Here is a 27,942-nt window from a genome sequence, read left to right as displayed (position 1 = left end):
GCCTTAAAACAGCTTTAGACGCTTCTGATAGGCTAATTGACATCATTTGAGTCAATTGGAGGTATACCTGTGGATGTATTTCAAGGCCTACCTTCAAACTCAGTGCCTCTTTGCTTGACATCACAGGAAAATCAAAAGAAATCAGCCAAGACCTCAGAAAAAAGACTGTAGACCTCCACAAGTCTGGTTCATCCATGGAAGCAATTTCTGAAAGTGTGTGTGCAAGCAAGGAGGCCTACAAACCTGACTCAGTTACACCAGCTCTGTCAGGAGGAATGGGCCAAAATTCACCCAACCTATTGTGGGAAGCTTGTGGAAGGCTACCTAAAACATTTGACCCAAGTTAAACAATTTAAAGGCAATGCTACCAAATACTAATTGAGTGTATGTAAACTTCTGACCCACTGGGAATGTGATGAAATAAATAAAAGCTGAAATAAATCATTCTCTCTACTGTTATTCTGACATTTCACATTCTTAAAATAAAGTGGTGATCCTAACTGACCTAAGACAGGGAATGTTTACTAGGATTAAATGTCAGGAATTGTGTGAAACTGAGTTTAAATGTATTTGGCTAAGGTGTATGTAAACTTCCGACTTCAACTGTACATCACATCTTCCACACTTACTTTACTGAATTCAAAACTACAATGCTTGTCTTTCATAATTTGGTCAGATATACTTGGGTGTGTAGTGTCAGTGTTTGTTGCTGGCATGTCATGCCTAAGTTTGCTAGTCTTGCCAATTAAAAAAATAATTAAAGTAGTTGGCAATATCGGTGGGTTTTGTGATGAATGAGCCATCTGATTCAATGAATGATGGAGCAGAGTTTGCATTTTTACCCAAAATTTCATTTAAGGTGCCCCGAAGCTTTTGACTCATTGTCATTTATCTTTGTTTCATAGTGTAGTTTCTTCCTTTTATTCCGTTTAGTCACATGATTTTCAATTTGCTGTACGTTTGCCAATCGGTTGTACAGCCAGACTTATTTGCCATTTATTTTGCCTCATCCCGCTCAACCATACAGTTGTTGAATTCCTCATCAATCCACAGGGATTTAACAGTTTTTAAAGTCATTTTCTTAATGGGTGCATGCTTATTAGTAAGGGGGGTAAGCAATTTCATAAATGTGTCAAGTGCAGCGTCTGGTTGCTCCTCATTACACACCATGGACCAACAAATATTAATTACATCAACAACCTAGGAATTGCTACAAAAGGTATTGTATTATTTCTCTCTATCATCAAGCTGCCCCTCCCCCCAGGCAGAACAGTCCTCCTTCAGTCTCTCACCAGTCTGCTGCAGCTCCTCTCAGATCAGCCGTGAAAAAGTCACCCCACCCAGAAGGTGCCCATTCTCTAGTACAAAATAACTGCCAGAGGCCCCTGAGAGCGAGAAGACCGAGAGAGAAGAGGAGCGAACCAATTCCCCCCTACCCCCTCCCCCCCACGTCACATCCGTCCTACCAGAGAAGGGGGCTGGGCTTGAGAGTAGTGGAGCGAGAGAACGAGATCCAGCAAGAGCACAGAAGTGCGCACACCGAGCGAGAGAGCGGCAGCCCCAGTGAGAGAGAAGCGTCTGTAATCCCCCCCCACGCCTTCAGTGATCATGTGTCAGAACAGGAGCCTGTGGCGTGCAGCAGCGCAGAGCTCAGGGAAATGGTGAGATGCTGCAGGTCTTTGCACAGCCCTCCGTCTTGCTACAATCTCCACAGAGTTAGGGTTGATGTGCGTCGGCTCCGGACAATCAGCTCCGCAGGAGCTGCCGGGGAGCAGGGGGGAGGCAACGCCGGAAACATCTCAGGCCAGGGGGCCCGGGCACTCAGCCACAGGAACCGATTCAGGTATGCTGGGAGAGAATGAGAGCGAGAACAAGAGATTAATGACCACAGGATGCCTTAGCATGTGTATAACATGCCTGCTGGACGTGACAAAGACAGGACGGACGCGGAGAGAGAATCGATGATACTTAGCCTATAGAGTGATTGTTTACAGTACGTAAGAGAGGGAGATGGATTAAAGGCAAGTGAGAGAGGGATGAATAGAGCGAGCATAGAGGGGATTATTAATGTGATGTTCTGCTGTGAGATTGAAGCTCTAGCAGTTATGGTTTGTGAGTGGGGGGTTGTGTGTACGTTGTTGAGCTGTGGCCTGGCTGCTACATGAGCAGGGGGACAACCGTGAGCCGAGGGGGTGAAATATTGAGTGGGCACAGTCGGTCCACTCTCCCAAAGCCCGGGCTTTCTCTCTTGCTCTCTTTTTCTCGATCCTTTTCTCTTTTTCCCTCTATGTCCCAGGCAGCACAAAGCCTCTGTTTGGCCTAATTGCAGCGTAATGCCCATAAGCCCCGTCCAGGCAGGCCAGTCTAAGGGGGAACGATGTATCTGTGCCAGGGCCAGCCCTTTGCAGCCATTTAGCCAGGCTTACCTCGGAAGTGGGCCTGAAAGCAGTGAGGGATAGATGGAGTTTTAGAGAGCTTTGTGGAGGCTGAGAGATTCTGCTAATGTAGATAGAGCGAGCCGTTAGAGGCAGGAGAGAGAGAATGCTATGCAGCCAGTGATTGGCTAATATGTGTCTGCATTGAGGAAGAGGGGGGGGGGTGCTGCTGGAGTGTGCGTTTTGTGTTGTGGAGGGAGACAGTACAGCCGGGAAATAAAACAATTATAGAAGTGTATTCTTTACGTGTTGGTTTTTATTGCATTAATCCGGTTGGCTGGGTTGTTTTTAAGCTATACTTTACGATTGCTGAAACCAAGGCATATGACAGGCTACGGTAAATCATATTTAAATTATTCTGCCCTGGTAGACTTGTATGAGAATTGAGATTCAATTACATCAAATGAACGACTTTAAGGTTCATTTCCACGTAAAAGGACCCATGAGCACCAAAGTGAATTTCATAGAAGCATGTCAGATTGGGTGTCAAATTAAAGCTTTTTTGGGAAGTTAAAGTATTTTATTTTTTCAACCATTTTCCATCCTAATTATTAGGAATAAGCAAAGGCTTTGATTTCTGGTCAAACAGATGGAAAAGTGGTCTTAGAAAGCATCTACCAAAAAGTCTTAAGGTATTAGAAATACATAAAAACACCATCAATTTAAAGGAAAGACCCCTGCCTACTAATATCAACACATATTTAGTCTGTCTATAGCGATTGCATGGCTGTATGCTCTATTTTATACACCTGTCAGCAACTTGTGTTGCTGAAATAGCCGAATCCACTAATTTGAAGGGGTGTCCACATACCTTTGTGTATATAGTGTATCTTTAAGATATTTTCTAATTTCTCTCCCTCATGAGGGAGGATAATGAAAGTTCACAGAAGTAACAAGTAAAGTTAGGTCTATCAATTAGTTTGTGTTTTTACTGATATCAATTTTGTTGATTTTAATTATTAAGTGATTAAAACTCAATTCTGTTACCAAATCTTTAACGGAATTTCAGGAAAAAAACGGTAATGGAATTTCTGCAATTGAATTGGCTACAATAGAAAATCCTAGTAGTCACAAACAGTTGGGTTCACAAGTTTGGACAGTACAATACTGTAAAGAAAAGTGGAGTATAGTACAGCAGAGTACAGTAAAGAAAAGTGGAGTATAGTACAGCAGAGTACAGTAAAGAAAAGCAGCGTATAGTTTTGTACAGTATAGTAGAACTCACTAGAGTTGTACTGAACTATACTCTGCTGTACTTTGATGTCCAACCTTGTGAAACATACATGTCTGATTATTTAAATGTTGTCTTGTTTGTGTGTAGAATAATATTTCTACCCTTTTTGTACCTAATTTAGTATACATCGCTATAAAGAGTTACATTCATATCCATAATTATGCATTTCTGTGTTATACAGTTCAGGGACCCACGATGCAATTCTGTTACCGGGTGTAAATTCACTTCACTTACAGTAGTTCAATAACCAAAAGCAATTATTTTTTTCAAAGTCAATGTGTCATGTCATAGCTTACACCCCATTCTTTCTGCAGACATCTTTTTGAATCTTAATTTGGAGCAGATATTTAAGAGTTTTTGGAAACCGTGGACACATAAAAAAAAAAAAACGTGTTTGACCTAAATTGGCATCTGCACAGTTCTTCCATTTTAAATGTGTTTTTGTAAAATGTTCTGTGTCAATTGTTAAAAGTAGTCATTGTGCATGGTTTTTGTTTGGCATACATTTTAAGTGAAAAATCGGAGTCTCGGCGCAATTCCGTTACTGTGGAATTGCCCTAAAGCTATATTAGCTCCATTAGCACAAATCTAATTATAGGCTGTTGTCCCAGGCTGTGTAGTAAACCTTGCTGTCCTGTTTAGAGCTTAGCGAGGATGAGTGGCCCAGTCTAACGCTCTGCAGTCCAAACTAGGCCTGCCAGCCAGCGGTGACTGAGGAGAGCAGTCGATCTCCAGTACACTACGCACAGCACCCTACAGCCACATCAGCAGCATGCCTCAGTGGAAGTCATCCCGTACCCGGCTATCCGTGTAGCCAAAGTCATCAGAGATGGGATTTTCCCTGATGAATCAGGAATTTTCATTCCAGATTTTCAGAATCGGGCGTATCTTAAATCTCTTGCTGTGGATCATTCAGATGTGTTAATGATAGCCTTTTCTTTAATGACTGGCGTGTTGTGGTGATCAAACCCTTGAGAAATTAGACAGTAAAATGTGGTGATGGGGATGTGTGTGCGGCTGTCTGTGCGGACCCACTGAACCGCACAGCTCCACACACTGCTCCGGATCTGAAGGCCATCCTCAGATACATGTGTATTCAGATAGTGGAACAATATTGGCAGTGTTGTGTCTGTGAATGGTTGTGCTGGGAGACGATCACTCAGCACTGGCTGCAGTTTCACAAAGGGGGCATCAACACCAGCCCGTGAAGCACCATTCAATTGATCTGATTCAACACAGAGGCCAAACAGGTCTATGATAACACAGGGATGAATATAGACGACACAGCAGAGCGACAGGAGCTGACTGCTGTTTGCCAGTCACTAGACCATTTTTTGTTGTTGCGTGTGTATTTCTCTTGAGTGTGTGTCATGTCAGTGTGTCTCTGGACTGTGTGCTTCTGTGTGTGCATGCGTGAGAGATCGTCGGGGTCAACTGTTTGACAATTGAACGTTTCCAGCCCTACTCCATTGTTGTCATTAGGGTTGTTGGCCTACGGGTCCTCTCGAGCTGGCAGCATGTGTGTGTGTGTGCCAGTGATTAGTGTTAAGGTGCTGCTGACTGACGGATGTCCGTTAGGGTGTCATTGGCTAAACCATGCATGGCTTTGGCCTCATGCTTTGCCTTTATCCTGATTAGAGTGGACAGGTGTTCTTTAGGCCTATAGATAGCCCCACAGAGGCTATACAGCTAGCCTGTATTATACCTCTTTCTCTTCTCTCAATTCTGGACTTTGCGGAGCACCTCCGTGTCACTTGGCTATACCTGCCATACACACTGAATTCTTTTGGCATAATTTTTAGTTAACCTAGCTAGAACACCGATAGCTATCACTTGCGTTGTAGGCTATTGTCCGTTTGTAACTCCTATTTCCAAATAAAAGAGTAATTGTTTTTACATAGCATATTTTCTATACTCAACTGTTATCCAGGCCTTTTGACTTCAATGCGACAAACGGACATTTTAAAAATTAATCTAGCCCATACTGTTTAAACAACACGTTTGTTTGACCCCCTTGTTGAGGTAACATTGGCCTCCCCCTTAGAGTCCAGTCCACCTCTGCATCACTGCTGCCCTAGTTGTTCCTGTTGTACAGAGTCAGGACAATACAACCACCACTGAAGCCTATTTTAATAGACTTATACAGTGCAGCCAGGCATAGTCATGCACAGATGATGGATTTGGCTGTTGGGTGGATATGCTGTTTCTATGCATTTTTAGCTGTGTGTTTGCCACCCACACTTCGAGAGCACAGAGTTTGTCATTAAAATCCCTCTCCGCATTTATCGGCTACGGCTAAGAGAATAAAGTGATGGATTTATCTTTGAGCAATTCTAACATGGCATATTGAGATCTGGATGGATGGGAGTTAGAAATGAGGATATTTTAAGGAGACAGTTAACTTGACTTAAAGCAGTCTGAAGAGTAGAGTGGATTCTGTATGAAATATTAATACATGATGAATTTTTAGGAAACTATCCATGTGGGGGTTTAGATGCGATACTGTCGAAGAGTATCATCTGCATGGTTGAGGAGAGTTTGGGGAGGATGTGCAGTCAACGTGTGAACGTACAGTAGCCTCTTTCCCGATAGGAATGTGTTGTGTGATTGTGTTTGAACAGTATAAAGTAAGAGGGAGCTGTCAGCTATTTCTGTTTGTGCGGTTGTGTCATTGAGTTTTTCCCATTATACGTGTATTTACCCACGTCTTTATGTCGTGTCCTTGCGTAGACACAAGCATGTGCATTCTGTCATTTTTCACGTGCTTTGTGGGTGTGCGTGGTTGAGAGAGTCTGTGGGTGTCTGAATGTGAGTCTGTCCTGTCTGTCAGTGTTTGCGTGAGTCTGAGACTCTGTCTGTGTACACTGCCATACCTGTGCCAACCCAGGGCTTTGTATGGTTGCGCAGGTTGCAGTTCCCTCAGTTGGCCTTGCGGCGTCGTCTTGGCCAGTTGAGCTGCATGTCCCGGCCCATCTTGCGGCTGCGCTCATGGCCGCTCAGCTTCCTCTACTACTTCCTGACCTTCGACGCACTCAAGCCCCTGGCCAAGGTTGGCTGGAGACCAACAAGCAGGGTGAGTACTTCCCTACTAACAAGCTGCAACAGCATTTGTCTGTGGGTTTGTGTGTGTGAAAGTCAATCTCAGCATCCAGAGGTACCAAGTCATATAATGCTAGTGGAGTAGGATACCAGTTCCTCCCGTACAAGGTAAAGCACAGCTTGAACACTTGAAAAGGCACTATTCAAATCCACTCGAATAACCCCTATGGTCGTTAGTTCCTACCAAACATAATTTGTTTCCCCTGCGTCGTGGCCCTAGGTGTTCTCGGCTAGAGGTGCTCTGATGTGAGGTGCACCCCCCTCCTCCACCGTCACAGATGGCCAGACCCATATGGACCTGCAGAGCTCTGATCTCTGTACAGACTCTATCATAACGCCTATCAAAGGCCCTTTGTGTGGTCCACACAATAACAGAGGAATGTTTTGTTCTCCTGCTCTGCTCGCTCACGCTGTCACGGTCAAGGGGCGAGTGAGTGGATGTGGTTTCTCACTTATCAGCCAATAAGCATTTAATGTTAATAAAATGTTGATCTATTCCACCTCCCTTGGACCATTAATCAAATGGGACTTAATCATGGAGCTAGAACTTGTCTGCCACCAATATTCTCAGCGGATCTATTTTCTGCAGTTTGGACAAGATCTGTGATCTATCTCTAGAGCTACAGGACCTAACTGCCTATGAGTTATGTGGGGCGGATCCAGACTCCGCAGGCAACACCTGTGTGTGGCTTTAATTCAGGAGGGTGCGCAACGTTCCAGAACATTCGGATAGAAATGTTGTAGAACAGACACAAGTATATCATGCACATTGAATCAGTTTGTCAGCTCGATCTATACATTTTATTTCTATCGGCAATGTTAAGCTCCTGTATTTCTCCGTTTTTGTTTTTCTGTTTACAGTCTGAACTCGGATCAGCTTGAAGGTTTTTAATCCTGCCGTCAACAATTTGGGTCAAATGGCTTTTCTAGACCCCCTCCTACCTACCTGTTAAAATCCTATTCTATTGCAGGTTTATTTGAAATCTGATGTTCTATGTGTATTATCCTGACCTCGTATCTGAGGCCATGTAAAGAAATAGCTATTTTATTGCATCTTTTAATGTGCCGGCGGTCTATTCGTAGCCGCGTTGGATTTGAGATGGAATATTGTTAAGGGCTTCAGCTGTTCGGCAGGGATAAGGGGTGGGAGATCCCCTAGGCGGCCGATCCCTAAAGTGCACAGTCAGCAAGTTAGAATTAACACAAGGCTCGCTTCCACATATGTCAGTATTGGCGTTGTATTAAATTAAACAAGTTGTGCATATTAAACCCCAACTATATTAAAGCAGTAAGTCCTGAGGGGGTGTGATATATGGCCAATATACCACGGCTAAGGGCTGTTCTTATGCACAACGTAACGCAGAGTGCCTGGATACAGCCCTTAGCCGTGGTATATAGGCTATATACTACAAACCCTCAAGGTGCCTTATTGCTATTATAAACTGGTTACCAATGTAATTAGAGCAGTAAAAATACATGTTTTGTCATACCGTGGTGTACCACGGCTTTCAGCCAATCAGCATTCAGGGCTCAAACCACCCAGTTCATAATATCAGATGAGTTCTTGTAGGACATGTACGGGTCCGATTCGCAACATTTTTAAAGGGGGGGTTAGCTAAGCTGGTCCAGAAGCTGACTAATCCACTTAACTATGCAGAAGCCATCCATGATGCCAGCGAGCAGCAGTCGCAAATCAAGCGGCAAACCATCTGGAGCTCTGTAGATGGAGATTCTAAAGAGACCTGACTGCTTGCAGGTGCTAGGAGAGGTGCGAGGTGAGATCATCAGACAGCTCTGTCATACTTCATTCACATCCTTGCACACTGAATTTCTTGCTTCGCATTGTAAGCATCTCGGAGTAGCAGATGGAGGTTCTTCTACACATGTGGCCGCTGCCTGCCGCCACGATGCAGAGAAGTCAAGCGACAAGCGCCTCCTTCAGCTACTGGTCACATCTCATGGATATGAAGATAACTCGGATAGAACAGGATTTAATTGGCTACTCAATTAAGTTTCGTTTTTTTGATGCTGCTTCTCAAACCGACGCTGCTGCTCAGACTTGGCCTTGTTTTGGTGAGTGCAGTTTGTGTCTGTAAAGCTGTGACTAGATGGCTTTCTATGCGACTTAAACTTTGCATCTCTGGAAGAGTTTAATTTGCAAATGTACATGGTCTGTGCGAGTTCTAACGTTCACGTTTGGCTTCTACAAGGCACCTGTAAATGAAGACAGTACTTCAGGTGTGCAAAAGTTTGATCTATTCAGGCGCGTTAAAACCCTGTCCACCTCTCGCTTGCTACATATCCTGCACATGGCCTTGATGCAGTTGACGTAGTGATGTGGGTGGCAAATACTTGTAATACTCTTGTCAAGCTTAGTGATCTAGGCAACTCTATAGCCTCGACTGCCAGGGTACTAGCTTCTCCTGGTAGAGTTCTCCCAGTAGAGAAGCAGTTAGCCTGGTCTTAAATCTGTTTGTGTAGTCTGGCCAACTCCTATAGTTGTTTTGCGCAACAATGAGCATAGGACTTGGCCAGACAGCACAAACAGGTCTGGGAGAAGCCAGGATGCAGTGTAGCTATGTGTAGATTAACCCAACCGTCTCTCCCTCCCTGGCCCAGGTTGCTCTGTACAAGACCATCCCAACACGGCTGCTGTCTCGGGCCTGGGGTCGCCTGAACCAGGTGGAGCTACCGACCTGGCTGAGGAAGCCAGTTTACAGTCTGTATATCTGGACGTTTGGCGTCAACATGCAGGAGGCAGCTGTGGAAGACCTAATTCAATACAGGAACCTGGGAGAGTTCTTTAGACGGAAACTCAAACCGGCTGTCCGGCCCGTGTGCGACTCGCACTGCGTGGTGAGTGTGCGTGTGTACAGGGCCTTCAAAGTATTCATACCCCTTGACTTATTCCACATTTTGTTTCAGAATTCACCCATCTACACACAATACCCCATAATGACAAAGTGAAAACATGTTTTTAGAAATGTTTGCAAATGTATTGAAAATGAAATGCGGAGACCCCTGAGTCAATACTTTGTAGAAGCACCTTTGGCAGCGATTACAGCTGCGAGTCTTTCTGGGTAAGTCTCTAAGAGCTTTCCACACCTGGATTGTGCAACATTTGCACATTTTATTATTTTTTGAATTCTTCAAGCTCTGTCAAATTGGTTGTTGATCATTGCTATACAACCATTTTCAGGTCTTGCCATAGATTCTCAAATAGATTTACAAGTAGATTTAAGTCAAAACTGTAACTCTGCCACTCAGGAACATTCACTGTCTTCTTGGTAAGCAACTCCAGTGTGGATTTGCCTTGTTTTAGGTTATTGTCCTGCAGAAAGGTGAAATACTCTCCTAGTGTCTGGTGGAAAGCAGACTGAACCATGTTTTCCTCTAAGATTTTGCCTGTGCTTAGCTCCACTAAGTTTATTTTTCATCCTGAAAAACTCCCAAGTCCTTAATGATTATGAGCATACCCAAAACTACGTAATCTGTTTCAGTAGCTAAATGTCTAGCTAGGTGTCATCTAAAATACCCCTGATTTATAAGACAGTTCGTATTTGCTTAATGATGGTCTGACCCACCTATGTGAAGCTAGCCACAATAGTGGAATTTGGTTCGCCTTCAAAATAAGTATCTAATTGAAAGTGATGCAAATGAACACAAATAGTGGAATCATGCCATAATGGAATAGATAGTGCTAAACGATGTTGAAATGTTATATAAATTCAACCAAATACTTTGTTAATTTGACAATCTGTTGAAATCACACTGTTGATGTATTAAACTTTAGAATTGCATTGGGGCATACTTATTTCACTGTACAGCCTTACCTATGGATTGTGGATCAATGACATGGGGTATCAGTCTGCTCATTCGCATCATAGCTCTTATTGCAGGACTCTGAAACCACTGAAATGAGCAACAATTATTATACCAGGCAACCTACTATGTGTATTGAACACTATTCCAGAGGAAAACAATATGTGGATGTTTTGGAGTCTCATAACTCCGGGGAGGACTTTGGAGGGAAAAAAGCACTTGTGTACGGAGTAGACTGATACCCCATTTCATTTATCCCCAATCCATAGGTAAGGCTGTACAGTGCAATATGAATGTCAATACGCACATTAGGCTGACTGGGGAGGTGATTTCCCACAGTCAAACTCCCGCAATAAGCGTTACTATGCTAATATTTGTGTAAACTCTTCACAGTTGTGTTCTGTGGGTGTCACCGAGTAGACTGATACCTAATTCCATTGCTCCACATTCCAACACTCCAACCGTGTTTAACATTATCTAGTCTAAATATGATATTGTAACCATTTGCATCACTTTCAAATAGGGACTTTTATTTTGAAGGTGACGCGCAAATTCCACTTGTGGCTAATCCTTATTGTGGCTAGCTTCACAACACATAACCCAGTCCGGTCAAGCCACACTAGCCAGATCAAATCAAATGTTATTTGCCACCTGCGCCAAATACAACAGGTGTAGACATTACAGTGAAATGCTTACTTAAAAGCCCTTAACCAACAATGCAGTTTTTAAGAAAATGAAAGTGTTAAGTAAGAAATAGATAAGTAAAAAATTAAAAGCAAATAATTAAAGAGCAGCAGTAAAATATAAGAACAGTAAGGAGGCTATATACAGGGGGTACCGGTACAGAGTCAATGTTCGGGGGCACTGGTTAGTCAAGGTAATTGAGGTAATATGTACATGTGGGTAGAGTTAAAGTGACTATGCATAAATAATAAACAGAGTAGCAGCAGCGTAAAGCCTCAATTCGTTGTGGCATGGACTCTCTAGGTGTCGAAAGCGTTCCACAGGGATGCTGGCCCATGTTGACTCCAATGTTTCCCACAGTTGTCAAGTTTGCTGGATGTCCTTTGGGAGGTGGACTGTTCTTGATACACACGGGAAACTGTTGAGCGTGAAAAACCCAGCAGCGTTGGAGTTCTTGACACACACCGGTGCGCCTGGCACCTACTACCGTACCCCATTCAAAGGGATTTATATTTTTTGTCTTGCCCATTCACTCTCTGAATGGCACACATACACAATCCATGTCTCAATTGGCTCAGGGCTTAAAAATCCTTAAACCTGTCTCCTCCCCTTCATCTACACTGATTTGAAGTGGATTTAACAAGTGATATCAATAAGGGATAATAGCTTTCACCTCGTCAGTGTATGTCATAGAATGTACAGCATGTCATGTATGTCACTTAATGTTTTGTAGACTCAGTGTATACCTCTAACCCTAGACTCAGGGATTGATACACCCATTTCATTCCCTTTTTTATTTGAGCTAGCTGGACTCATTCCTCACTCATCTCTACTATGTATTGACATGTCATTATGTTGATGTCTTTCCTATGAAGGGTTCAACTTCATTTTCGTTACATGAAATTGTTTTTAAAAAAAAGTTTCATTGAATTTTAACTTACCAGTGTTACAGGGTTTGCACTTTCGTAGACATTTCTTGTCAGATCGTAAATCACCTTGCGCAGGCCAAACTAGACAGATACAGACCAATATTGTCACTGGGGGGGGTACCCGTACTTACTCAAGGAAGTAAAGTGAGTCATTGATCATGTTATGAAGCGTCCGTAACGGTCACATCCGTTACGCTTAAAATGAGTACTGACAAAGAAAGGAAACCAATTATACATCACCTAAGCCCTTGATGAAAGTTAGCTTTGCACAGAAAGTTTGCATACAATCATACTCGAAAACGCCTCCACAATAACAACCTTTCCTCAAAAACATTACTGATGTGACACTGCTTGTTCAAATCAGCATTCTATCTCCACTAGATTGTAGAATTCTATACTAGCACTCAATGGACAAAAAAGTTTAATTTACCTTCTGACTTGGTCAGAAACACAGGGAGACTGATGTGAGTACCAAAACAAGTTCTGTAAGCCATTGCCAAAAGCTATGAAATTGACTGAAAATACTTATTTTGAGACTTTGTATCCTACTTTGTAGTAACAATAACGTTCAATTTGGCAAATATAAAGGCCAAATGTAGTCATTACTTCAAAATACACACATTCAAGGTAAATATGAAAGTAGTTTAATTAGGAAATAAGCTATTTTGTTTTTTTCATGCTCAGGTTGACCTTACTATGGAATTGCTCCATACTGGCTGGCAACGTTCTTATCCCTTGCTTGCTAGCTAGCCAACTACGGCTAACTTACAGTCACGTCAAAAAGTGCAGCCAGAATAACAGGAAAGTAGCTGCATTTGCATTTGTTTAAGCTGTTTTCTAGTGACATTTATTTGGAGACATCCATAACAATGCGCTAATGAGGTGCGATTTCGCCTGGCATAGAAAATGTGCTCACTTGTCAGGACACTGTTGTTCAGAGGAGCTAGACAACAACACAGCTAACACAGTCACTTCAAACTGAAGCTGGAAAGACTGCAAACTAGCAAAGACTGCAAACTGGAAAGACTGCAAAATAGTTCTTATTTTGTTAATTAAACAGACAAGAGACACACTTTACTTTCCCATGCCCTGATCAGTCAACACACAGGGCCTATAATTTATAGTAAGATTTAATATAATGGAATATAACAGAATAAAATAGAAATGATATTTAGAACGTGTGGAACCACTGTCATATAACAAACGTTTTATTTTGAAATGGAGCCTCATTTTTGTGAGCCCATGTCCTAATTTTTTTGCTATAGAATCTGCTCTTTCCAACAGTTATTTTGACTAAAGACAGAAACTACAAATCGCTAGTAGGCTAAGTTAGAAACATATGCGTAGTAACCCATCATTTATTTGCTAAATATACGGCCCTTTATATGTTTATCTGTCAAAGTCAATAAATAAATAAATGAAATGGCAGTGTGTGCCAGGCTAAATGCCAAAGTATTTATGTGACAATGGACAAGAACAGCTCAAGGATAGAACTACATACATTTAAATGGAGAGAATAAATGCATTAAAAGCATTTCTGTGACGCTTTCTGATTGACAATGACAAGTTTGATGTCAGACAACAATAGAATGTTCATGATTTAATGCGTGTCAGACTGTAATATGAAAGGCAATGTTTATACTGAGGGGTTGGCAGGACTTTTAAATACAATAAAGCAATCATGATGGTGGAAATAAAAGTACAGGCTTTGTTACCAGCAGATATAAAGAAAAGGCTGCGAAAAGTTGGCGGCATTGGTAAAGTTGGCTGAAAAACGTCTTGGTGTGAAAGGTACAGTGCCTTCAAAGTATTCACACCCCTTGACCTTTCCCCCAAAACAATTGTTACAGCCTGAATTTAAAATGGATTCAATTTTGTTTGTGTGTCACTGGCCTACACACAATACCCCATAATGTGAAAGTGGAATTATGTTTTTAGAAACATTAACAAATTTATAAAAAATGAAAAGCTGAAATGTCTTGAGTCAATAAGTATTCAACCCCTTTTTGTTATGGCAAGTCTAAATAAGTTCAGGAGTAAAAATGTGCTTAAGCTTGTCATCGGCAAGGACTAGGGAGTTTTTTTAGGATGAAAAGAAATGCAATAGAGCTAAGCACAGGCAAAATCCTACAGGAAAACCTGGTTGTCTGCTTTCCAACAGACACTGGGAGACAAATTCACCTTTCAGCAGGACAATAACCTAACACACAAGGCCAAATATACAGTGGAGTAGCTTACCAAGAAGACATTGAATGTTCCTGAGTGGCCTAGTTACAGTTTTGACTTAAATCTGCTTGAAAATCTATGCCAAGACTTAAATGGCTGTCTAGCAATGATTAACAACCAACTTGACAAAGCTTGAAGAATTGTAAAAATAATAATGTGCAGATATTGTACAATCCAGGTGTGCAGTGTTTTTAGAGACATACCCAGAAAGACGCACAGCTTTAATCGCTGCCAAAGGTGATTGATTCTAACATGTAATGATTCCGGGGTGTGAATACTTATGTAAATGAGATCTATTTCATTTTCAATAAATTTGCAAACATTTCTAAAAACATGTTTTCACTTTGTCATTATGGGGTATTGTGTGTAAATGAGTGAGATAACAATATTTAATCTATTTTGAGTTCAAGCTGTAACTCAACAAAAAAAATTATTTTATTTTATTTCACCTTTATTTAACCAGGTAAACCAGTTGAGAACAAGTTCTCATTTACAACTGCGACCTGGCCAAGATAAAATGTGGAATAAGTCTGCGCCACTCCTCCCGAGTGGCGCAGTGGTCTAAGGCACTGCATTGCAGTGCTAGCTGTGCCACTAGAGATCCTGGTTCGAATACAGGCTCTGTCGTAGCCGGCCGCGACCGGGAGACCCATGGGGCGGCGCACAATTGTCCCAGCATCGTCCAGGGTAGGGGAGGGAATGGCTGGCAGGGATGTAGCTCAGTTGGTAGAGCATGGCGTTTGCAACGCCAGGGTTGTGGGTTCGATTCCCACGGGGGGTATGGGGAAAAAAAACAAAAAAAACATAATAATGTATGCACTCACTAACTGTAAGTCGCTCTGGATAAGAGCGTCTGCTAAATTACTAAAATATAAAAAATGTAAAATGTAAGTCAAGGGGTATGAATACTTTCTGAAGGGACTGTATATTATAGACATAGAGGAGTAGATCCCTGGCTGAAGCCATAAATATCTGAGTACTTTTTTCAGATCAGCCCAGCAGATGGGAAGATCCTGCACTTTGGGCGGGTGCGGAACTGTGAGGTGGAGCAAGTCAAAGGAGTCACCTACTCTTTGGAGACCTTCCTGGGACCCCACACCTGGGCTGAGGCCATCAACAGTACCATCAAGCCATCAAGTGAGTACCTCTTCCCTTTCCTAATGTCTAATGGGATCTAATGCCCAATCCTAATTCAACCCTTAATCCCCTTGAGATTTGTTGATCTCAAAGGATTGGGTAGGTAAATACTGTATAACTGATACTTTAGGCCTAATAGACCCACCTTGCCCCCAATAATTTTTATTCATTTTAGCAGAATTAGACCCATCTAATCCTGGTTTGTCTAGATCAGAGGCTATGGATTTAGGATTGGTTTGTATGACGCACCTTACCACCCTGCCTGCTGACAATGATGTGCGTTTTCCCAGATGAAGAGGACCCCAGCTCATTCCAGGATCTGCTGGTGACTAAGGAGGGGAATGAGCTGTTCCACTGTGTGGTGTACCTGGCTCCAGGAGACTACCACTGCTTCCACTCCCCCACAGACTGGAGGGTGGCCCACAGAAGACACTTCCCTGGTCAGTGCACTATTAGGACTGTCCTGCTCATACATTCGACATTGTAATTGCCCTATATAAACACCAGAATTACTCCGCTACGCTAGGACAATCCCAGGACGTTCAGGACACACACACTCACACATCGTAATCAGGGGCGTCATGCACCCGAAAAACCTGTGGAGGCACAAAGTATGTGAGGATGGCTGGGGGTGGTAAATTGGAGAATATATTATTTTTCAAAAACCTGAAACAGCTTTTTCCTGCAATCTATAGCCATAATCATTATGGTTAATTCTATGTAATTTGTTTTTATTTAAAGTACTTTTTTCTGCATATCTAAGACTACCTCTTGTTGTCTATCATTCTGACTGGTGGTTATTTTTTTTACCCTTCTCTTACAATTTCCGCGGCCACGCAGAAATCTAACATGATAAAAAAATGCCCATCAAAATCCGTCTAAAATATGTTTTTTTGCATGGGTTGCGTTTCAATCCACCACGTCCGCCGATATCGCCCTTCCGCATCTGCGGTGAAAGGTGGCAGAGCTAGAGCGGTGTTTGTCAGATCATGAGACATCCCGAAAATCTGTCTTCTCGCGAAAACGTCTGTAGTGTCCAAATGGTTTGGCCTAAAAACTATTATGACCCCCACAAGCATCACGGGACTCGTCTGAATTTGGTACGGCCTCTTCTGCCAACTTCTGTCTGTTGGGCTACACACTAATATGACCCCTCTTACGAAACACATAAATGTCGGTTGTTTTGTTCTAGGACGCCTCACAAGACTCGTCTGAAGGTCCCCCCGGTACCAGTTAGAACAATTTATGGAAGTATATATGGAGATAGTTTTAGTGTCTAAAACATCAACAACAACAAAAAATAACACTTCAGAATATATATACACACACACTCTACCGTTCAGAACTTTGGGGTCACTTAGAAATGTCCTTGTTTTCCATGAAAACATACATGAAATGAGTTTGAATAGAAATATATAGCAAAATGAATAGGAAATGTAGTCATTGACAAGGTTAGAGATAATGATTTTTAATTGAAATAATAATTGTCCTTCAAACTTTGCGTTCGTCAAAGAATCCTCCATTTGCAGCAATTACAGCCTTGCAGACCTTTGGCATTCTAGTTGTCAATTTGTTGAGGTAATCTGAAGAGATTTCACCCCATGCTTCCTGAAGCACCTCCCACAAGTTGGATTGGCTTGATGGGCACTTCTTACGTACCATACGGTCAAGCTGCTCCCACAACAGCTCAATAGGGTTGAGATCCGGTGACTGTGCTGGCCACTCCATTATAGACAGAATACCAGCTGATTGCGTCTTCCCTAAATAGTTATTGCATAGTTTGGAGCTGTGCTTTAGGTCATTGTCCTGTTGTAGGAGGAAATTGCCTCCAATCAAGCGCCGTTCACAGGGTATGGCGTTGGGAAATGGAGTGATAGCCTTCCTTCTTCAAGATCCCTTTTACCCTGTACAAATCTCCAACTTTACCACCACCAAAGCACCCCTACACCATCACATTGCCTCCACCATGCTTGACAGATGGCATCAATTACTCCTCCTGCATCTTTTCATTTGGTCTGCGTCTCACAAATGTTCTTCTTTGTGATCTGAACACCTCAAACTTCGATTTGTCTGTCCATAACACTTTTTTTCCAATCTTCCTCTGTCTAGTGTCTGTGTTCTTTTTCCCATCTTAGATTGGTGTTTTGCGGGTACTATTTAATGAAGCTGCCAGTTGAGGACCTGTGAGGCCCGGTGCACAAAACATTTCAATAGGACAAATGCATTAGTGTCTAGTTTGAGAAACAGGCGCCTCACAGGAAATCAACTGGCAGCTTCATTAAATAGTACCCGCAAAACACCCGTCTCAACGTCAACAGTGAAGAGGCGACTTCGGGATGCTGACCTTCTAGGCAGAGTTGCAAAGAAAAAGCCATATCTCAGACTGGCCAATAAAAAGAAAATATAAAGATAGGCAAAAGAACACACACTGGACTTCTTCTTTGCAACTCTGCCAAGGTCAGCATCCCGGAGTCGCCTCTTCACTGTTGACGTTGAGACTGGTGTTTTGCGGGTACTATTTAATGAAGCTGCCAGTTGAGGACCTGTGAGGCGCCTGTTTCTCAAACTAGACACTAATGTATTTGTCCTCCTGCTCAGTTGTGCACCGGGGCCTCCCACTCCTCTTTCTATTATGGTTAGAGCCAGTTTGCGCTGTTCTGTGAAGGGAGTAGTACAGAGCGTTGTACGAGATCTTCAGTTTCTTGGCAATTTCTCGCAATGGAATAGCCTGACGAGTTTCAGAAGAAAGTTATTTGTTTCTGGCCATTTTGAGCCTGTAATCGAACCCACAATTGCTGACGCTCCAGATACTCAACTAGTCTCAAGAAGGGACGTTTTATTGCTTCTTTAATCAGCACAACAGTTTTCAGCTGTGCTAACATAATTGCAAAAGGGTTTTCTAATGATCAATTAGCCTTTTAAAATGATAAACTTGAATTAGCAAACAACGTGCCATTGGAACACAGGACTGATGGTTGCTGATAATGGGCCTCTGTACGCCTATGTAGAGATTCCATAAAAAATCTGCCGTTTCCGGCTACAATAGCCATTTACAACATTAACAATGTCTACACTGTATTTCTGATCAATTTGATGTTATTTTAATGGACAGAAAATGTTGAGTTTTCTTTCGAAAACAAGAATTTCTATGTGACCCCAAACTTTTGAACGGTTGTGTGTGTGTGTGTGTGTGTGTGTTTGTCCAGTCAAAAGTTTGGACACCTAATCATTTCAGGCCTTTTCTTTATTTTTACTATTTTCTACATTCTAACTATGAAATAACACATGGAATCATGTAGTAATCAAATAGCCACCGTTTGCCTTGATGACAGCTTTGCACACTCTTGGCATTCTCTCAACCAGCTTCACCTGGAATGCTTTTCCAACGGTCTTGAAGATAATCCATTTACTCACACCATGTCTCACAAAGCCACGGCAGTTAGAACCAAAAATCTCCAATTTGGACTCCAGACCAAAGGACAAATTTCCACCGGTCTAATGTCAATTACTCGTGTTTATTGGCCCAAGCAGGTCTCTTCTTCTTATTGGTGTCCTTTAGTAGTGGTTTCTTTGCAGCAATTCGACCATGAAGGCCTGATTTCACACAGTCTCCTCTGAACAGTTGATGTTGATATGTGTCTGTTACTTGAACTCTGAAGCATTTATTTGGGCTGCAATTTCTGAGGCTGGTAACTCTAATGAACTTATCCTCTGCAGCAGAGGTAACTCTGGGTCTTCCATTCCTGTGGCGGTCCTCATGAGAGCCAGTTTCATCATAGCGCTTGATGGTTTTTGCGACTGCACTTGAAGAAACTTTCAAAGTTCTTGAAATGTTCCGTATTGACTAATCTTCATGTCTTAAAGTAATGATGGACTGTTTCTCTTTGCTTATTTGAGCTGTTCTTGCCATAATATGGACTTGGTCTTTTACCAAATAGGGCTATCTTCTGTATACCACCCCACCCCTACCTTGTCACAACACAACTGATTGGCTCAAACGCATTAAGAAGGAAATAAATTCCACAAATTAACTTTAACGAAGGTACACCTGTTAATTGAAATGCATTCCAGGTGCTTACCTCGTGAAGCTGGTTGAGAGAATGCCAAGAGTGTGCAAAGCTGTCATCAAGGCAAAGGGTGGCTATTTTAAGAATCTAAAATCTAAAATATATTTTGTTTTAACACTTTTTTGGTTACTACATGATTCCATATGTGTTATTTCATAGTTTTGATGTCTTCACTATTATTCTACAATGTAAAAATAAGGAAAACCCTTGAATGAGTAGGTGTGTCCAAACGTTTGACTGGTAATGTATGTATATATACAGTGGGGGGGAAAAGTATTTAGTCAGCCACCAATTGTGCAAGTTCTCCCACTTAAAAAGATGAGAGGCCTGTAATTTTCATCATAGGTACACGTCAACTATGACAGACAAAATGAGAAAAAGAAATCCAGAATTTTTTTAATGAATTTATTTGCAAATTATGGTGGAAAATAAGTATTTGGTCAACAACAAAAGTTTCTCAATACTTTGTTATATACCCTTTGTTGGCAATGACACAGGTCAAACGTTTTCTGTAAGTCTTCACAAGGTTTTCACACACTGTTGCTGGTATTTTGGCCCATTCCTCCATGCAGATCTCCTCTAGAGCAGTCATGTTTTGGGGCTGTCGCTGGGCAACACGGACTTTCAACTCCCTCCAAAGACTTTCTATGGGGTTGAGATCTGGAGACTGGCTAGGCCACTCCAGGACCTTGAAATGCTTCTTACGAAGCCACTCCTTCGTTGCCCGGGCGGTGTGTTTGGGATCATTGTCATGCTGAAAGACCCAGCCACGTTTCATCTTCAATGCCCTTGCTGATTGAAGGAGGTTTTCAATCAATCTCACGATACATGGCCCCATTCATTCTTTCCTTTACACAGATCAGTTGTCCTGGTCCCTTTGCAGAAAAACAGCCCCAAAGCATGATGTTTCCACCCCCATGCTTCACAGTAGGTATGGTGTTCTTTGGATGCAACTCAGCATTATTTGTCCTCCAAACACAACGAGTTGACTTTTTACCAAAAAGTTATATTTTGGTTTCATCTGACCATATGACATTCTCCCAATCCTCTTCTGGATCATCCAAATGCACTCTAGCAAACTTCTGACGGGCCTGGACATGTACTGGCTTAAGCAGGGGGACACGTCTGGCACTGCAGGATTTGAGTCCCTGGCGGCGTAGTGTGTTACTGATGGTAGGCTTTGTTACTTTGGTCCCAGCTCTCTGCAGGTCATTCACTAGGTCCCCCCGTGTGGTTCTGGGATTTTTGCTCACCGTTCTTGTGATCATTTTGACCCCACGGGGTGAGATCTTGCGTGGAGCCCCAGATCGAGGGAGATTATCAGTGGTCTTGTATGTCTTCCATGTCTTCCATTTCCTAATAATTGCTCCCACAGTTGATTTCTTCAAACCAAGCTGCTTACCTATTGCAGATTCAGTCTTCCCAGCCTGGTGCAGGTCTACAATTTTGTTTCTGGTGTCCTTTGACAGCTCTTTGGTCTTGGCCATAGTGGAGTTTGGAGTGTGACTGTTTTGAGGTTGTGGACAGGTGTCTTTTATACTGATAAGTTCAAACAGGTCCCATTAATACAGGTAACGAGTGGAGGACAGAGGAGCCTCTTAAAGAAGAAGTTACAGGTCTGTGAGAGCCAGAAATCTTGCTTGTTTGTAGGTGACCAAATACTTATTTTCCACCATAATTTGCAAATAAATTCATTAAAAATCCTACAATGTGATTTTCTGGATTTCTTTTTCTCATTTTGTCTGTCATAGTTGACGTGTAACTATGATGAAAATTACAGGCCTCATCTTTTTAAGTGGGAGAACTTGCACAATTGGTGGCTGACTAAATACTTTGTTTCCCCACTGTACACACACACACTTCAGAAAGTATTCAGACCGCTTCCCTTTTTCCAAATGTTACATTACAGCCTTATTCAAAAAAATTTTTTTATTCTCATCAATCTACAAACAATACCCCTTAATGAGAAAGCGAAAAACAGATTTTTGTTAATGTTTGCAAATTTCTGGAGAAAACCCCCCCCAGAAAAGTATTCAGACCCTTTTCTATGAGACTTGAAATTGAGCTCAGGTGCATCCTGTTTCCATTGATCATCCTTGATGTTTCTACAACTTGATTGGAGTCCACTTGTGGTAAATTCAATTGATTGGACATGATTTTGAAAGACACATACCTGTCTATATAAGGTCCAAGAGTTGACAGTGCATGTTAGAGCGAAAACCAAGCCATGAGGTCGAAGGAATTGTCCATAGCTCCTAGACAGGATTGTGTCGAGGCACAGATATGAGGAAGGGTACCAAAAAATGTCTGCAGCATTGAAGGTATAATTGCCTATAATTTCCACCTGTTGTCTATTCCATTTACACAACAGCATGTTCAATTTATTGTCAATCAGTGTTGCTTCCTAAGTGGACAGTTTGATTTCACAGAAGTGTGATTGACTTGGAGTTATATTGTGTTGTTTAAGTGTTCCCTTAATTTTTTGAGCAGTATATATATATATATATATATATATATATATATATATATATATATATATATATATATATATATATATATATATATATATTGCTCAAAAAATGGTCATACAGGCACGTGGAGGCCACACACACTACTGAGCCTCATTTTGACTTGTTTTAAGGACATTACATCAAAGTTGGATCAGCCTGTAGTGTGGTTTTCCACTTTAATTTTGAGGGTGACTCCAAATCCAGACCTCCATGGGTTGATAAATTTGATTTCCATTGATAATTTTTGTGTGATTTTGTTGTCAGCACAGTTAACTATGTAAAGAATAAAGTATTTAATAAGATTATTTAATTCATTCAGATCTAGGATGTGTTGTTTAAGTGTTCCCTTAATTTTTTTGAGCAGTGTATATATATATATATCTCTATATCTAAAATAAATGATATACCTTTTTAGGGGTCTTTTAAAATTCAAAATCAAGACAAACTAACTTGATTGATAGATAGGCTGAAATGGCTTCTTGGTAGGTAGTTACGATGTTGGGCGATAGGTTCCCAATCTGGGCTAGCTAAAGCCAACTTCATAAAATTAGGTGCCTAGTAGTATTACAGAGAAACAACCTAAATTAAATATTAACAGGACAAATCTGAGGGGGCACGTGCATGACGCCTCTGATCATAATCCTTCTACATACTCACTCGCCATGCATTCACCTACCACTCACTCCTATCTGATCTGAAATGGCACAGTCCTAAAATCATATTTTGTACTCAGTGGCCAGTTTATAAATTACACCCATCTAGTACTCGGTCGGACCCCCTTTGCCTCCAGAACAGCCTTAATTCTTCGGGGCATGGAAACGTTGCCAGGAAAACATTCCCCACATCATTACACCACTGCCACCAGCCTGTATCGTTGACACCAGGCAGGATGGGGCCATGGACTCATGTTGCGTACGCCAAATCCTGACCCTGACAGGACCCGGGATTCATCGAACCAGGCCATGTTTTTCCACTCCTCAATTGTCCAGTGTTGGTGATTGTGTGCCCACTGGAGCTGCTTTTTTTTTTTTTAGCTGATAGGAGTGGAACACGGTGTGGTCGTCTGCTGCAATAACCCATCCGTGACAAGGACCAACGAGTCATGCGTTCCAAGATGCCATTCTGCTCACCACTGTTGTAATGCGCCGTTATTTGCATCTTTTTGGCCTGTCTGTTAGCTGGCACGATTCTTGCCATTCTCCTTCGACCTCTCATCAATGAGCTGTTTTTGCCCACAGGACTGCCGCTGACGGGATGTTTTTTGTTTGTCGCACCATTCTCAGTAAACCTTAGACACTGTCGTGTGTGAAAAGCCCAGGATGCCAGCCGTTTCTGAGATACTGGAACCGGCGCGCATGGCACCAACAATCATATCGCGTTCAAAGTCACTTAGGTCACTTGTTTTTCCCATTCTAACATTCAATCTAACAGTAACTGAATGCCTCGATGCCTGTCTGCCTGCTTTATATAGCAAGCCACAGCCACGTGACTCATGTTCTGTAGCAGCGAACCATTTCCGTAACCGGGTTGTGTACCTAATAAACTGGCCACTGGATGTACAGTGCTGCTTGCGGTGTTTGTATTATACCTCATGTTTTGTATCTGTGTCGGTATACCTGTGTATTTACCTCCTGCTCCCTCTCTGTGTCCCTCCCAGGCTCTCTGATGTCAGTGAACCCTGGCGTGGCTCGCTGGATCAAAGAACTGTTCTGCCATAACGAGAGGGTGGTGCTGAGCGGAGAGTGGACGCACGGCTTCTTCTCCCTCACCGCCGTAGGAGCCACCAACGTGGGCTCCATACGCATCTACTTTGACAAGGTTGGTTGGCTGTTTACTGGTCTGAACCTATTCTGGTACTGCCTTAGTATTTACTCACTCACTCATCCATTTTGCGCCGGCTGGTGCATAGTGCAGCATCAATGTCTCTCCACGTCATAGTATTTAGGGACCTTGACATTGTCCATACATAGAGGAAGTTCTGAATGAGAGCAACGAAGTTAGTGGTCCCACTATTGTTTCTTAAACATGTATTTACACCACAATTATATACTATTGACAAGCAGTGTAGTTATAGTGTACGTACACATGTTTTTAACTGGCGTTAGATGTACTACTTATGGTGACCTCTTTCTCTGATAATGTGAGGACAGAGACAAAGGTCACCTGCTTAACCCATTAGGACATAACAGTACATGCAGTACAAAGTCAGTGTGACATAAATCTGCGAGTGGGCCAGCCTGACTCAGGGTTACTGACCCCTTGTCTCTCTGAGCCATGTTCCACTTCTTTTCACTCCCTTCAGCTCCCTCTGCTTCCTGTCTCACATACCTTTACGTCAGGCCATTTCCCTAAGCTGCCGACACACACACCGGTAGGCCTATTTAATCTTCCCACTCACTGTGTTTAAACTGACTGATGTCCCGTAGACTCCCATTGATTAGACCAGAGGCTTAGGATGACGTGGACATTTTAAAAGCCCACCCTCACACTTCCCTACTGTAGGGGTTAGAGGTCAATAGGATCTCCGCTTCGGTTGCAGACAGGCTAATGCGATTGGTCCTCTGGCTCAACCCTCCACTGGGCTGCCTCCCTGTGACAGTAAACAGAGAGGAGGGCAATAAACGGACGTTCTGCTTGCTGGCGCAGCCTGCTGTCTCCTGTTTCATCTGAAATAGATGGGGTCAGGAGTTTCTCCTTATCATGTGACATTGTGACATGACCAGGAAAAACTCCCTAGTTTTTGGACCCTAGTCATAGGATTCCAGATTCAGTTGGTATAGGATTAGGCCCTACATTTTTCCTTGACCAGGTGGGAAGGGAGTAAAAAGTAGAGGAGGGGGGATTGGGAGGGAAGGAGAGGCAAGACGAGATGAGAAGGGACGATGAGATGAAGAGCGAGGAGGAGGCCAGTTATACAAGCTGTTTCAACCTGGGCGTAGTCAACAACACAACAGGAGGATATGACCTCATTCAGCTGCACTGCTCATAGTCTAATGGGGATTAGTCCAATTAAACTATTCTCCTCAAATATTTACTAAACTGATCTCCCCCCCCCCCCCACCAGGAGCTGCGGACCAACAGCCCGCGCTACAGCAAAGGCTCGTACAACGACTTCAGCTACTTGTCCAACAACAACCAGGAGGGCGTGAGCATGAGGAAAGGGGAGCACCTGGGAGAGTTCAACCTGGGCTCCACCATCGTCTTGCTCTTCGAGGCTCCGCACGACTTCACCTTCAACCTGAAGGCTGGCCAGAAGATCCGCTACGGAGAACCCCTGGGGACTATGTGAGCCAAGATGGCTAACCAGAGACACTTTCTGGGGGAAACGGCTAAACTAAAAGAAACTGATGGACACGCTAACGTGTGTGTACAGATCTGAGGGGAAGCGTACAGGCTAACTTGCAAACTGACTGACACACACGTACTCATTCATACACTGACATTCAGTACATGCACTGTACTGTACATTGAAATTGAAAGACGTACGGCTATCCATACGATGCACTGACTGACTCACAGCGAAAACTCACAAGCCACCACTGTTGCTTTACCAACAAGGGGGTCTCCCCATTCCATCGACTAATTTCAATTAACTATTTACTTATTTTGACAATTGATTAGAACCAGTACCTAGACCAACAACAGTAAGATAGACCAGCAAAAGCAAGATAGTTTACAGCAATTAGTTACATTTTATTAACCTATTTTTTAAAATTATTTTTTAGATACATTTGACCCATATTGCCTTTTGTCAGGGGTCTCCTCATCAATGGGGAGTTCCTCTGAGGTTTCAGACACGAGCAGCACTAGCCTGGTCCCAGATCTGCTTAGTGCCGTGTAGCCCAACTCCTATAACCGTTGGCCATACATCCCAAACAGATCTGGGACCAGGCTAGAGAGCCGCGAGACACAGCCACACACAGGGTAACCCCTGTCACACACAGCCACTATCATGTGGACAGGCTTCCCTATACAATATACACACCTACAGTAAACACACCACGAAGGAATGTACCAGAGACGATATACACAGCTACCCCCTTCCTTCTCCTCCTCTTTCCCTCCCTCCTTCACTCTGATACTGAATGCCTTCTGTCTCTCACACACACTCTCCGTCCGCACTGCTGGCTCTCCCTCTTCTGCCATCCCCAGAGAAGGTGCTTGTGTTGGGATGATTATGTGGACCTCCCCTCCCCCCTCCCTGTCATGGAGGTAAATACTGTTACGATTCCTCCCAGTCAAATGTGTCTGGGTCGTATTCATTAGGCACCCGCCAGAAGAAAACTGTCTGAAACCAGGCAGGAGTACCTGGACTTGGGCCAATAGGAACTGCTTATTTTTGGTATCTGGTAAAAAAAAAACACGTTTTGCTACGGTGTGCCCTAATGAATGCAACCCTGTTGTATTAAGCTCATGGTGTATGATCTCTGCCATCCCAGCCATGCATTATTAATCATCATTAGTGGTAGCTAGTAGTGCTGCCTGCTGCCAATTTACTGCTCCTGTAACCCTAAATGACTGCTAAAAGGGGTATGTCACATTTAGATTAGACATTGTTTAACATATGATAATGAAGTGATGACTACAGTGATTTCTATGAAGATGATGATGATTTATAACGTGTGTTAATCTAACCCAATTCATGAATGGACTAAATCCTGATGTATTCCTCTGAATGGAGCCATACCTTTTATCTGACCATCGTTACAAAAACAAACCCATGCCTACGTGCAGCACGGGTGGTAGGATCATGGGAGAGAATGTGCAAACTGGTACTTTTTGTCTTCTGCTGTTCGGTTGAATTGGAATAAGTTGTTAAACTAGAAGGTATCTGCCAGTGATAATATTAAAATAAGTTGGGCTAAAATATTTTGTTAAGACTGTAAAACGTATGCTGATATCAATACTAACGACTGTGACACCCTTGGCGGAACATTCAGATGCCCAGGGCTGAGCTATTTAAAGCTATATTTTTTTCTGTATTTCTGTTTAGATTTTCTAGTAGTGCCAAAAATGCAGTGTTTTTTGGTTATTGTTTTTCGATGTATTCAAAAAAAAATGCTTTGAACAAATGTGGACTTTCTGGCGCTTTGTGTTTCTGCTGCTGAACTATTTATTGCTCTGTTTGAGGGGGTAGAGACCTCCTCTGACTCTGACCCCTCGGTAAAGGAACTTTGACCTCTAGCGTATGGCGAGCGGGGGTCACAGACATGATGGACCGGGGAGATGCCTGTGACACCAAACCCCTTGGCTACGTCATCGTTCCACAAATAGTGTCGCATACAGAAACCAAAATGCCAGGGTCTGGCCTGGCCACTGCCTGTTGCATACTTGTTTTTATATGTACATTGTAATATAATTGAATCATGTGACTCATTCAACACTACATAGATTTTAATCTCACATTTTTTTTAGAAGCAAGAAAACATGTCTAATAAATTTTTGCGTATTCTTAAAAAAATTGTTTTTGTATGTGTGTAGGCGTGTGATGAGAAAATTTACTTCACACATTACAGGATTAGAGTTGATCTCTGGAGCTAACCCCCGCTCGATATTAATGTTAGAGGAGTGATTTGATTGGAGAACAACAAGGAAAAATGTTTGGGTAATGGGAGCAATGGTCTGGTATGTAAATTAGCTTGAGGTAGAAGTTACCCTAAACCACAGGTTTAGGATCAGATTCCCCTATCCTAATGTTGATAGTAAGAAGGATCAAGAAATATCTGACTAATAGTGTGGTGAAACAACTTGCACTAAGCTCTCCTGGGCACACCAGTGTGTTTTAGTGCTTCCAACCCC

At 42.6% G+C, this 27,942-nt stretch overlaps 1 protein-coding gene across 5 annotated transcripts in view; it reads left to right on the top strand.

Moving 5' to 3' along the window:
- Positions 1–27,604, top strand: part of LOC311100108 (phosphatidylserine decarboxylase proenzyme, mitochondrial-like) — a gene marked incomplete at its 5' end in the record, with an annotated part of 43,995 nt that extends 16,391 nt beyond the window's left edge. For 2 of the 5 annotated variants that reach the window (XM_084140861.1, XM_084140862.1), the window contains 5 exons: positions 9,388–9,624; positions 15,419–15,566; positions 15,857–16,006; positions 23,801–23,961; positions 25,208–27,604. In XM_084140861.1, coding sequence (XP_083996987.1) covers positions 9,388–9,624; positions 15,419–15,566; positions 15,857–16,006; positions 23,801–23,961; positions 25,208–25,432 — 921 coding nt within the window. In that variant the 3' untranslated portion in view covers positions 25,433–27,604. Of the gene's footprint in view, positions 1–1,658; positions 1,844–6,576; positions 6,743–9,387; positions 9,625–15,418; positions 15,567–15,856; positions 16,007–23,800; positions 23,962–25,207 lie in introns of those variants that run through there. The other 3 variants (XM_084140860.1, XR_014609797.1, XM_084140863.1) reach the window with 3 other exon arrangements.
- Positions 27,605–27,942: the final 338 nt, after the last annotated feature.

This window comes from Coregonus lavaretus (assembly GCF_964263955.1).
Source record: "Coregonus lavaretus genome assembly, chromosome: 24".
In the NCBI taxonomy this organism is placed as follows: Eukaryota; Metazoa; Chordata; class Actinopteri; order Salmoniformes; family Salmonidae; genus Coregonus; species Coregonus lavaretus.
This window is presented reverse-complemented; position numbering and strand designations above follow the sequence as displayed.